General features: G+C 46.3%; 1 protein-coding gene across 1 annotated transcript in view; it reads left to right on the forward strand.

Moving 5' to 3' along the window:
* Positions 1 to 12,968, forward strand: part of LOC120033173 (neuropilin-2-like) — a 72,123-nt gene that overhangs the window by 15,500 nt on the left and 43,655 nt on the right. Inside the window, exons 3-4 of the mRNA XM_038979455.1 lie at positions 5,163 to 5,344; positions 11,220 to 11,450. Of these exons, the coding sequence (XP_038835383.1) occupies positions 5,163 to 5,344; positions 11,220 to 11,450 (413 nt within the window). The remainder of the gene's footprint in view (positions 1 to 5,162; positions 5,345 to 11,219; positions 11,451 to 12,968) is intronic.

Consider the following 12,968-nt stretch of genomic DNA (forward strand, 5'->3'; position numbering starts at 1 on the left):
ATTCAACAACTTACAAAAAAAAATTAAGTTGAAATTGGGATTTTATTTTAGGAATAAGGCCTGTTTTTCTTTTGAAGCCAGAAGGAGGCTAGTATCAGCTACATTTATGCCTTTACTAGACTATGGGGATATTTTATTTATGAATGCTTCCGCTCAGTGTTTGAGATCAATTGACACCCTTTACCATGGTGCTTTGAGATTTATTTTAAAATGCAAAACCCTTACGCACCACTGCACTTTGTATACCAGGGTCGTCTGGCCTTCTCTAGTCACTCGTAGGCTCAGTCACTGGTATACTTTTATTTATAAAGCCATTTTGGGTTTACTACCTTTTTATTTGAGCATTTTTTATTGTTCAGAAATGTGGTGGGTACTCTCTTCGTTCGCTGGACTTTATCCTGCTAACTGTTCCTAATGTCCGAACTGAATTTGGTAAAAGGGCTTTTATGTACTCGGAGCCATCGTCTTGGAACACCTTACAAAATACTTTTAAACTGGAAGAACTTGTCCCGATTGGTGTTTTTAAATCACGGATGAATGATCTTGAGACTGATTCCCTGACCTGTCAATGTTTTTAATTTGCTGTTTTATGATTTGTTATACTCTTGTGAATTCTATGGTTTTTACTAGATTACTTGTAGTTTTTCATGTTGTTTGTCTGTAATTTTTGTAATGACTTGGTGCTGCCTACCTTGGCCAGGACGCTCTTGAAAAAGAGATTTTAAATCTCAATGAGCCCTTCCTGGTTAAATAAAGGTTAAATAAAATAAAAAAGGAGGTGCATCTCTCTCTCTCCTGATCTTCTTTCTTTCTCTTCTCTCTCAATTCAATTCAAGGGCTTTATTAGCATGGGAAATATGTTAACATTGCTATATGTTAACATTGCTAAAGCAAGTAAAGTAGATAATAAACAAAAGTGAAATAAACAATAAAAATGAACAGTGAACATTACACTCACAGACGTTCCAAAATAATATACTCTCTTTCTCTGCCCTGGGGTTAAAGTGTTTTATTTTGCACATGTGACAGTATAGCTTCCGTCCCTCTCCTCGCCCCTACCTGGGCTCGAACCAGGGACCCTCTGCACACGTAGACAACAGTCACCCTTGAAGCATCGTTACCCATCGCTCCACAAAAACTACTTCAAGGTCTCAGAGCGAGTGACGTCACCGATTGAAACGCTATTAGCGCGCACCCCCGCTAATTAGCTAGCCATTTCACATCGGTTACACACAGTGGGATTAAACTAATTGATGTTTGCGCGCACACCTACACAGTACACACACCATAAAAGCTGACACACACTTTCGCAAAGATCAATTTTCCACCCATATAGTTTCTATGCAACTTTTTAAAATTAGGTCATCTTTATTGGGTATGGGCCCCAGGGCCCTCATTGGCAACGGGAGGTGACGATTTAGTTGAGCCTGCAGACATGTTCCTCCGTAGAATTGATCATTCAACTTTACAAACGGCACCCCGTACTAATGTGCCTCAGGTCGCGTCCCAAATGGCACACTATTTGCTATTTAGTGCACTAATTTTGACCAGGTCCCATAAGGAATGGGGTGCCATTTGGGACGTACCCTTAGTTTCATCACAGGGGAACGTGCCATTGAGGCGTAACAATAGAGAGGTTCAACGTGTGAGTGTGATATCATCCTCTGTGTCTGGTATACTCCCTGGGGGGAGCTGTTGGAATCAGATCAATGGCCGTTTTCCGCTTGTAATGAGGAATTGATGTGCAATAGACGTGGAGAGTGTGTGTATGTGTATATGGGGCTGGCGGGGGGGGGGGGGGGATTAATGAGATTAATGGTCAGATTAATGAGGCCACTGCTTCAGGTCTGATCTGCCCAGATTCACAAGTCATGGTCACTGAGTCATGGTCGCATTACGGTCATGTGTACTTGACCACACCAATAGCCACTAATAGCCAACCAAACGATCACTCCAATTGACCATAGTCATAGTCTTTAAATACATATACACTCTCTCATGCTCAGCGAGAGAGAGGGAGAAAGACAGACACAGACAGAGAGAGAGAGGAGGGTAAAAAACATATTTTTTAATACAGACGTAAGAAGGTCATACAGGGCATCCCAGCAGTAGATACTCACACCAACCAGACTGGCGGGATCGATGGCGATGCCCCTTTAAAAAGCCTTGGGCCGTAGCCTATAGGCCTATATTGACTCGTTGTGGTTAGCTGTTAGCGGTTTAGCCCCAGTCTCTGCACCAAATGGCACCCTATTCCCTAAATAGTGCACACCCTATGGGCCCTGGTCAAAATAAGTGCACCATATAAGCAATAGGGTGCCTTTTGGGACGCACCTCAGCTATCTGTAACTGTAAGCAACGGTTCAGAGATGGCTGCTCTGAGTGCTATTTGAGCTATTTCGTTCTAAGGCCAGATTGAAGATGGCAGCCGCGGGAATCTGTTGGGATTTCTCTCCCAGCGTCTACTTAATATTTCAGAGGCACTTATGCCTTATTAGGCGTACACGAGGTGCATGAGGTGGCTCTATGCTAGGCAGACTAAAAAGTATTCATTTTAGTGTCTGTGTCTGGGCCTCAGTCCTGTTGTTGACCATCAGCACCTGATATGGCTGTGGTTGTTGAGCACTTTAGATCAAGAGTAAATGGTGGTATCAAATATATATTGTCTGGAATGGAAGCAACACACGCACACCTGTTTTTTTGTATCCCCCTCAAAATAGCATTTTTTTTCCCAATGGAAACTACACAGTTCAGTGTAGATGCCACCTGCCGTGCCACTATTTTAGGAACCGATATTTGTGCTTTTGTCAAGTGCATCACTCATCCCACAGAGCGGTGGAAGTGAACTAGGCTAGACTCTGGTTGTTGCTCTCAGTGGTGAGATTGACAGTCTGGGGCCAAGGGTAAGGAGAAATGGTTTCACCCTAGTTATACCAGGGTGTTTTCAGGGTGGTTGCTGTGTCTCCCTCTCCCAGACACACACACATAGACAGACACACACACACACGCACAGGCAAGGACGCACACACGTGCACTCCCACTCCCAGACGAGGCTATCTGTCTGAGGGGCGTCCCCGGCCTGGCGCCTGTAGGGAATGCACAGAGGTGGAGAAAAGTCCCTGAAAAACAAAGAAGGTGCGAACGGTAATTAGCAGGGCCAGTGGAGGGGAGGACGAGGGGAAAGGAGTAGAGGAGAGAAGGCATGTCTGGACTGGTGCTGAACAACAACCCTGAAGGACTTCCTCAAGTTTCCACTGACAACCCCTGGGTTTCTGGCCTCTATGGAGAGCTCGTGTAAACCAACATGGGTCCCAACAAGCAGGACTCCATAACCCAGAAAGACCCAGTCACATAGTGAGGGAGAAGGGGGAGAGGAAGGAGTCCGAAAATGCACTGTGAACTCTAATAGACAGAGTGGGATGAGGGTGTGAGTGTTAGGGTGTCTGTCTGTCTGTCTGTGTTTGTGAGAGACTGTTCTCCCGCTCGGCCAGCCTTCATGCATGTATTCATCAGGGCCTGGGGAGACGGAGCGCTCAGGTCAATAATCACATCTGAGAAACACTCAGTCATCGCTTCTAATCCACGACAGGCGAGAGAGCCCACTCCCAAATCAATTAAAACCTAATTAGGCTCTCAGTTCCTTCTCAGGCCTTTTATCTTTGACGTACACACTGTACGTGTGTGTGTGTGTGTGTGTGTGTGTGTGTGTGTGTGTGTGTGTGTGTGTGTGTGTGTGTGTGTGTGTGTGTGTGTGTGTGCGTGTGCGTGTGTGTATTTTCCTTAAGCATGTGTCAGTTACAGGCCCTCTCATTAATGAAGTTTGATCCTGGGCCTGTGCAGGCTTTTGTTCCAGCCCAGCACAAACACACTTCACTCGACTCATCGGCAAAATCATCAAGCCCTTGATGAAGTTAAATCGGGAGTGTTTAGTGCTAGGCTGGAACAAATATGTGCACACCCTGTGAGGTTCCCAGAACCAACGTTGATGGACACTGATCTCGAGAGACTATGTCAATCTAAACATTCCTGCTCCCAATGACAGTGTATGGGGCTGTATTATTTGTGTGTGTGTGTGTGCGTGTGTGTGTGTGTGTGCATGCGTGCACACGTGGGTCCAACACAGAACAGTGATCCAGTGCTGTGCTGAAGGACTTTCATTGTAATTGGATGTGAGACTGTGTCAACGGCTCATGTTTGACGGCTCCGTCACATATCCAAGAGAGGGGAGAGCGGGGACGCTTATTAATTATCCGTCCCAGGAAGTCCACTGTGGAAAAGCTGAAAAACACTGTTTTCATTCATCTGCTTGCTCTGCCCTCATATTTATCATCACATTGAAGTGTTTTACCATTTTCCTTACAGGACAACCATGGCTACAAGTTGAGAAACAATTTGACATAAACAGTTGCATTCATGACTTTATTGACTAATGCCAATAAAGATAGAAGGTCTGCCAAGCAAAAACCTGATTTAAAAAATCTGGAAAACTGGGTAATGAATATCCCACTAGTCAGTGACAACTGTTTGGAGGTTGTGACCGCAACTATGAGCTTATTACAGTATTATAGACACTATGTCCTGGGATTTCTTATGATCTTCTATGTAGAAGGAACACACACGCATGCACACACACTGTACCTTGACCCCTCTCCCAGCTTCATAAGTGTCAACAACTCGTTTCTGTTGAGTTGGCTAATTTTGGAGAGGCAGGTGGGATTTGTCTGAGTCCAAGTTTCACCTCTCTCTGTCTCTGAAATGACAGTTAAGAATTTGGGTTAGTGCAGGGGAGGTCAATAGGTCTTAGGTCAAAGGTCATATGGACTAGAGTTCAATCACATTGAGCCCCAAAGCTGTTTTATCTCTATTCTTCTCTTTGTCCTTGGTTTTAAGCTTGAATCATCCATTCAACATTCTCCTGAAATCAATACATATTTCTCCAAGCACCTCTTTTAACATATACATGATTAATAAATCCATAGGTACGATGTCTATATTAGGACAGTCTTAGTTTAGATTAGACTAAAACAACTCTTCCTGAGACTGAGGCAACTCCTGCTGAGATTGAATCAATTCCTGCTGAGCCCGAGGCTGTCCTAATATGGACACCACACATAAAAACATTTCAAGGATTTTTCATGAAATTCTCTATCTCTCATTCTCAGGTATGACTTCATTGAGATCCGTGATGGTGGTTCGGACTCGGCTGAGCTGCTGGGTAAGCACTGCAGTAACATCGCCCCCCCAGCCATCATCTCTTCTGGTACTGCCCTGCACATCAAGTTTGTCTCAGACTACGCCCACCAGGGGGCCGGCTTCTCGCTGCGCTACGAGATCTTCAAGACAGGTGAGCCAATTCTCAAATGATGTCCGGCGCTTCGTTATTGAGGCGTTTTTATTGGTTGTTATTTTTTGGGGGGGGGTTTTCATGATCTTTAAAGTGAATTCTCTAATTCTGCCTGGTGAGCTCTTATTTGGGGTGTTTTGATTGGTTGTTGATCATTGGGGGGGCGATGTTATTGGTTGTATGGTTGGGACGTTGATGATTGACTGGTTACTGATAGGTTGGGATGGAGACATATGTAGAGAGACTTTGGCCAATCTTAAATGGATGCCAAGTTGTTGCCTCTGAGCATTCTATTTATTCAATAAAAATGTGCATTTGGAAACCTGTGGACTGCTATTGGTGAATATTGCCCATGAGGTGCTAACATGGCTTTCATCAAACCATGTAAATGTGATCTAAGTTCCTCCTAATACCTTTTGGGGTTGAAACCACAATGGCCAAACTCTCTCCAATGGCTCTGGGTGGTCATTCCCCTAACTACCTGACTAGCCTTGTGGAACTGTCACGACTTCCGCCGAAGTCGGCTCCTCTCCTTGTTCGGGCGGCGTTCGGCGGTCGACGTCACCGGCTTTCTAGCCATCGCCGCTCCATTTTTCATGTATCCATTTGTTTTGTCTTGTTTCCTGCACACCCGGTTTTCATTCCCCAATCAATCTACATGTCTTTATTCCTCTGTTCCCCATCGTGTCTTTGTGTAAGATTGTTCGTGTTACGTGTTTGTTGTTGACGCGCCAGGCTGGTTTGTTTTTTCCGTAGTATTTTCACGAAGATGTTTATTGTTAAACATAATTCTTGTGACTGTTTTGCGCGTTTTGCACTTTTGCCTCAATAAAGTGTGTGTGCGCCTGTTTCACAAATCTCTGCTCTCCTGCACCTGACTTCGCTACCAGTACACACACACTTGGCAGGAACATGGGTGGTTGACTGAGTTCTTGCTATGGATGCCTTGGGCAGAAGGACCTACGATGACCTTCACCTTAACGTGGGGGCGTCTACCTCACACATGCACACCTATACACACAAACACACACTCACTCACCTCGCAACCTCACACACACCCCCCGACACTCCCAGACCAATTAACTTCAAGAGAGGCAGGGAGGGAAAAAAACATGGTTAAAGCCTTGAACTCTTTTCAGCCTGTCTGAAAAGCATCTCAGGAAGGCCTCTTTTAACTGGCCTGGGATCTGCTTCATCTAGAGGGGGAGGAAGGCTGAGAGGGAGATGATGAGGAGGGAGGGGTGAGGAGGAGGGGGCAGGATGGGGGGAGAGTGATTGAGAGGGGCTACAGACAGTGAGGAGATGATTACTGGGAGAGGGAGAGGGTAGAGTGGGGATGAGTTGGGATTTGAGTTTAACGATGGTGCTGGTGGTGCATAAGAGGAAGTGTACTTGACATACAGCTATACTGATGCACTCTATATTGAGCTGCGATTTGCTTGTAAGCTCCCATTGACATTGATTTGTTTTGGTGGGTGGGATTCAGGTAGTAGTACCTCCTCTGTTTCAAAACATTTTGAAACGTGATTTGAACGTGGCCCCGTTTTGTCATTTAGCTCTGTTACCAAGGCCACCAGCACAACGATATGATGATGTGATAGGGCTAATATTATACACACATACACACACACACTGTAACAGAATGGATGGGTATGCTGTTGCCATGGTTTTAACAAGAGCCTACTATGCATTTGGGGTGCAAAAACAATGGTATGCGTGTGTGATATGTGTTCGTGGGTGGTTACAGTGTGCTTGGGCGAAATATGATTTTGTTTGTGTCTAAGTAGGCGTATAGATGTGCGTGCGTGCTCAGTGGGTGTGTATGTGTCTGTGCCTGTGTGTGTTTCTGTGCGAGAGAGATCCCTCTGCATCCTACACCCATCATGGTTGTTTGTTTTAACATGTCATGTTCGGGACAAATCGCTCTACAAACCCCAGTAGTGTACGAGTTCTGGGACAACATTAGAGACTGCCAGGCACAACCCCCAGTGAGAGCGCTGTTGTTTATTTATACTGATATTTGTACATGAGGGATGTGTGTTCTAGTCTTATTTGTGTGTGTGTGTGTGTGTGTGTGTGTGTGTGTGTGTGTGTGTGTGTGTGTGTGTGTGTGTGTGTGTGTGTGTGTACATGTTCTCGTCTTATTTAAGTGTGCACGTGCAGTGTGTGTGTTTATGCATCCGTATGTGTTTTGAAGGAGTGCGTCACTAGAGGAGATATGATCTTAGGTCAATACACAGCTTGGAGGTGTGTCTGTCCGGCTGGCGGTTGTCCTCAGCCAGAGCCTGACCCTTCAGTCCTACTTTTGCTGCTGATCAGGGTCGTGTTCATTAGGGCACACAATGGAAAACGTTTCGAAAACAGTTTGCAACTGAAACTAAAATCCGTGTTTCTTATTGGGCAGGTCCAGGTAATAGGCCCACCCTGTTTCAGTCTGTTTCCTTCCGTTTGGTGCCAAATGAACACGGCCCTGCAGTATATCTCTTTTCCTAGACTGCCATCAGAACCCAAGGTTAATGATGAGGAGTCTGTTGAAGCTTCACTCAGAGAATACACTGTTAAGTAAGCAGAGTGTGTGTGCAGACATGCATATGTGTTTGTGTATACTGTACCCCCCTTCCTATGTTCAGTGCCAATAATGGATACAGGGATAATAAACAGCAATAAGAGATTTGACTTCTCACCCTTAACTGTATTCCCTAATCCCTTTTCCCCTGAGCCCCCATCCCATCCCCCTGGGGGAGCGTGTGCCCCAAAACAACAACCCTCCAACCCCACCCGCATCCCCCACACCCGCACCATAACCCCACAGTAGTGAAAATACACCCACTGCCCTCCCTCCCCCATTATTGTTGTGCCCTACTTTTCTCACACACACTGGCGTATTAACCCCTTATACCAAACCAGCCCCCCACTCCGCCCCCTGTCATGTGACTGTTACTGTGACACTGTTACCACGGCTACTGCGGGAAGACTTCCCGCCAAGCGACCTCCTCCAGCCTCTAGCACTAGAGCAGCCAATCGCGATTGATCTTTCTGTGGTTCCCCTTGGGGTCATGGTTGACTCTGTCCCCCCTAACTCAGTCTGTAGAGTCACCTTTGGAATCCAGACAAACACACACACCCCTCAAGTGTATTTCCATGAAACCCTCTTGGGTTGACTCCAGCGAGAGTAGGCTGCGAGGCAGAGAGAGAGAAAGATAGTGGGTGAAAGATCGAGTGAGAGAAAGAGAGTGTTAGAGGTTCAGATGTGCAACAGACGTGCACAAACGTGGAGGTGAACTCTCATAGCATGAGGTGCATGAGGAGAGGGAGAGGAAGACGAAAACAGGAGGAGGGGGGAAGAGGGTGAATGAACAGACTACGCATTCCTCCTAGGGATGGGGGGGAGGAAGGAATGGAGCGTGGGAGGGAGGGGGGATTCCCTGACATGTGCGGAGACTACTCCGTCAGGCACTCGAGCGGAAAGCGCCTGACACATTTCTACCCAGCAACTCACCCAGCAACTCATCCCTCTCTCCCCCCCCCCCCCCCTCCTCAACCCCCCGCCGGCAGACAGATCTTGCCAAATGGCTGCTCGTGGTGAAATGTGCAAGCCAGGCGAGTGGCTGCTGTGTCAGACGTGTGTGTGTGTGTGTGTGTGTGTGTGTGTGTGTGTGTGTGTGTGTGTGTGTGTGTGTGTGTGTGTGTGTGTGTGTGTGTGTGTGTGTGTGGAAGAGGGGCTTGTTTTTGGAATGTTCATATAGTTGAACTAATAAGGACTAACAAAAGGGAGAGTACTCATGCATACACACCATCGCATGTGGCGATGTGAGCGCGTGCAAAACGGGTGGTAACACACACTGGGCTGATATAGACATGCACTGGTGTGATTGAATCCCTCTTTCACAGGCACGCGCACACACTTTCATTGATAAACACATACCCCGTCTATCATATACCACAAGACCTATGTAGAACGTAGTATTTTTGACCTTTATTTAACTAGGCAAGTCAGTTCAGAACAAATTGTTATTTTCAATGACGGCCTAGGAACAGTATGCGTTTCCATCCAATCACACACTTTCTCAGTGTCACGCACGTTCTTCCACACAAACACACACACACACACACGCACACACACACACACATTCCCTATTCAGTGAGGGCCAGTCAATGAGCAGTAGTAGACCTTGCTGGAGTAGTGCTTTGGCATGCTTTCTCCTGGACTTGTGTGTGTTCGCGCGTGCGTGTTTCCTCTCGTCCTGCGGTGAAAGGCAGCAGTCCTCATTTCCATGAGGTCTATAACAGTGTGGTCGGCATAGTGGCTGGTTAAGGCAGGCATCACACTGGCCTTGTCTCTACCCGTTAAACGAGAGGGTCTGACTGACCAATGGAGTCACAGGAGACACAAACGAACGCGCGCACACACACACACACACACACACACACACACACACATACATGCACGGCTGGACAACACACATGCGCAAGCAAACACGTACACACACACACACACACACACACACACACACACACACACACACACACACACACACACACAAAGGCCTTTGGAGACACATAGAGAGAACATTCAAACACTGCCCCGTGGTGATGGTTGTGGTTGTTGTGAATTAGGGGTAGACCACATGTGGTTGAAGTACGGTCGTACTAGGTCATATCAGATCTGGAGGGGGGGGGGGGGGGGGGGGGGGGGGGGGATCACCAAGATGTGTATAGTGCTTGTCTGTTTGCTGTTGCTTATCTGGTCTTCCATTCCCACTTTCCCCTTTCATCCCATTGTATTCCTTTCCAGGCCTCTTCGCTGCTCTTTCTGTATGCCATGCCCCTCAAGAATGTATATACAGTACACCTCAAGGACATGTCCGTGCTATACCATTGCTGTTGGTAGAGCTTGTCTATGTATTCACAGTTTGCGTGTTGTACGTCTGTGTGTGTGTGACCCATCAATGTTTTGAATAACACGAGAGGTAGAGGATAGAGAGAGGAACAGAGTGAGAGGTGGGAACACAGAGCGTTTGGGGATTGTAAGGTGCAAGTATATATGATCAGTGCTTTGAATAAATGAGAGAGAGAGAGAGAGACGTGCACATCACAAATCATTCATGTGCGCGTCCATAAACACTCAGTAACTCAGGGGGAAGTTTATATGGGAGGCACATCTGTCGAGAGCTCAAGGTGAGCCGCCCAGGGCGCATAAATCTGCATAGCTAATGAGCTGCCGACACGCCGGGCCGCTTAGCGAGTTTACTCCCTTTTGATTTGGCATGTGTTTTTCTCTTCTCTTCTCTTCCTTTTTTGAAGCAAGGGAGTGAACACAGAGCTTACTGGGTTGTGGGGGCGAATATGAGGTTCATGATGAGGCGTGTGTGTGTGTCAAAGGTCAAATGGGGGTGCTTATATTTGTCATGTTTCGCTGCATGCACTAGTGGGTAACCTGTACGAGTGTGAGGTGTGAAATGGAAATGTGTGTTTTTTGCATATCCCAACTCCCCCTGAGACACCCTCGGAGAGTGGGGTCACGGCCAGGGATCAGCCATTATTGACTGCGACCCTGGACCAATTAGGCTTAAGTGCCTTGCTCAAGGGCAGATCGGCAGATTTTTCACCTTGTCGGCTCGGGGATTTGAACTAGCAACCTTCAGGTTGCAGGCCCAATGATCAAACCGCTAGGGTACCTGCCGCCCTGTCTGAGAGTGTGTGCATGCGTGTGTGTATGTGAATGTGTGTTACACAATGAACTGCAACTGGATTCTATTATTGCTGTCTTGCAGTGACAAATGTCTTTTCTTCAATAACATTCCCTACTAGTAAAAAATGATTGCTTTTCTGTGATAAATTGCTCATGTCTGTGTCCTGTGTGTGTTCTCCATAGGATCGGAATTCTGTTTCCGGAATTTCACCAGTCCTTCCGGAGTGATCGAGTCCCCCGGCTTCCCTGACAAGTACCCCCACAACCTGGAATGTTCTTACATCATCATAACTCCGCCCCACATGGACGTGACCCTGACCTTCTTGACCTTTGACCTGGAGAACGATCCCCTGCTGTCAGGAGAGGGAGACTGCAAGTACGACTGGCTGGACGTATGGGACGGGCTGCCCCAGGGTGAGTGCTTACCAGACACACACACACATACACTTTCATACACACACATACATACTGTATGAGGCACATGCATGTATTTGAACACAAACACGCACACACATCGTCTACAATACCTCAAGGGAGCTTTTCCTGCAGCCTTTGTCTCAATAACAATCCAGGAACTAGCCCCTTCCTGCATTAGCCATTCTACACCTCCCAGGACTAGGCCTTTCCCATGACTTGTTTCCCATTCATCCCCTTCATCAGGCCTACTTCCCCCATGTTTCAATCTACCCTTATCACACAGCACTTTCTTCCTGTTTGGGAATAGGGAGTAGGGTTAAGTTGCCCTTAGATGCTGTTCTTGGGTCAGTTTTGCATTTTTCTCACGAATGGTTAAGGTTAGGATTGGGGGAGGCGAAGCTCATCCTAGATCTGTACCTAGGGGAAACGACACACCGAAGCGAGAGTGTGAGTGCATGTATGAGGGGTATCGGTTGCCGTGGCGGTGAGGCGCCTGTGGGCGGAGTTACATAACGCACCATAGCTACATGCTAGTGGTATCAGGAGAGATCAGGACAGGAAGGGAAAGGGAAAGCACCAGTGGGAGAAAGCTCTGGAGAGGGCTATCAAAGCGCTTCGTATCTACCGCTGGGGCTGGGAGCAAGATGATGATAGATTAGTAGAGAGGAGAATTTTGACTCTCACTTGCTCAAATATTTTAAACTTGAAATGGCCAATGCAACAGCTTCAATACCTCCTCACTTAGTGCCAAACTACTCTCATTTTCAAAATGATTCAAATGCTTTGGCCAATCACACAAGCTTTAAGCTTTATTACATGACCCATGTGGGAATTACATTACATTTACAGACTAAAACTTTACAGACTAAAACCAAAGCATTGGGCATCAGTTCCATTTCAACTCAAAGAAGAGAGGCAAGATTCATTGAAATGCATTCGAAATTCCAATTCAAGAATAGTTTTTTTTTAAACAAGGGATTTTTCATGACTTGAATTAAGAATTTCAATTCACTTCCTTGATTGACTGAATTGACATGGAATTGAGCCCAACCCCATCAAGCACATGAGTCGAAACACTGAAGAGTCATTAGATCTGAAGGAAAGGAATGGAAAGCTGATTTGGGGAATCTTCAGGAACATTGTGTGTGTGTCTGTAATCCTGGCGGGGTCGGTGGGATTGGGTGGGATTGAGAAGATTGGGTGACAACAGTGTATAATCTAAAGTCTGCCCCACAGTGGGTCTTAATCCCAGCCTAAACCACACGAGACGGAGAGACTCACGCCGAGACACAGACCTTCAGCTTTTTCATTAGATGCTGACTCCGGTTTTAAGCCTATGTCTGGACTAAAAAGCACTTTCAATGGAGATGCTCACGTTCCATAAAATACACTGATGCTAATAAAACATGTTAAAATCCTGAAATAAATATATAAAAAATAGGAAACACATCCAAGTTTGCTTTTAATAATTCTATGTCGAATAAACGTGCAAGTTTTTATTTTATTTTGTGAAAT

Source organism: Salvelinus namaycush, chromosome 40, assembly GCF_016432855.1.
Source record: "Salvelinus namaycush isolate Seneca chromosome 40, SaNama_1.0, whole genome shotgun sequence".
NCBI lineage: Eukaryota > Metazoa > Chordata > Actinopteri > Salmoniformes > Salmonidae > Salvelinus > Salvelinus namaycush.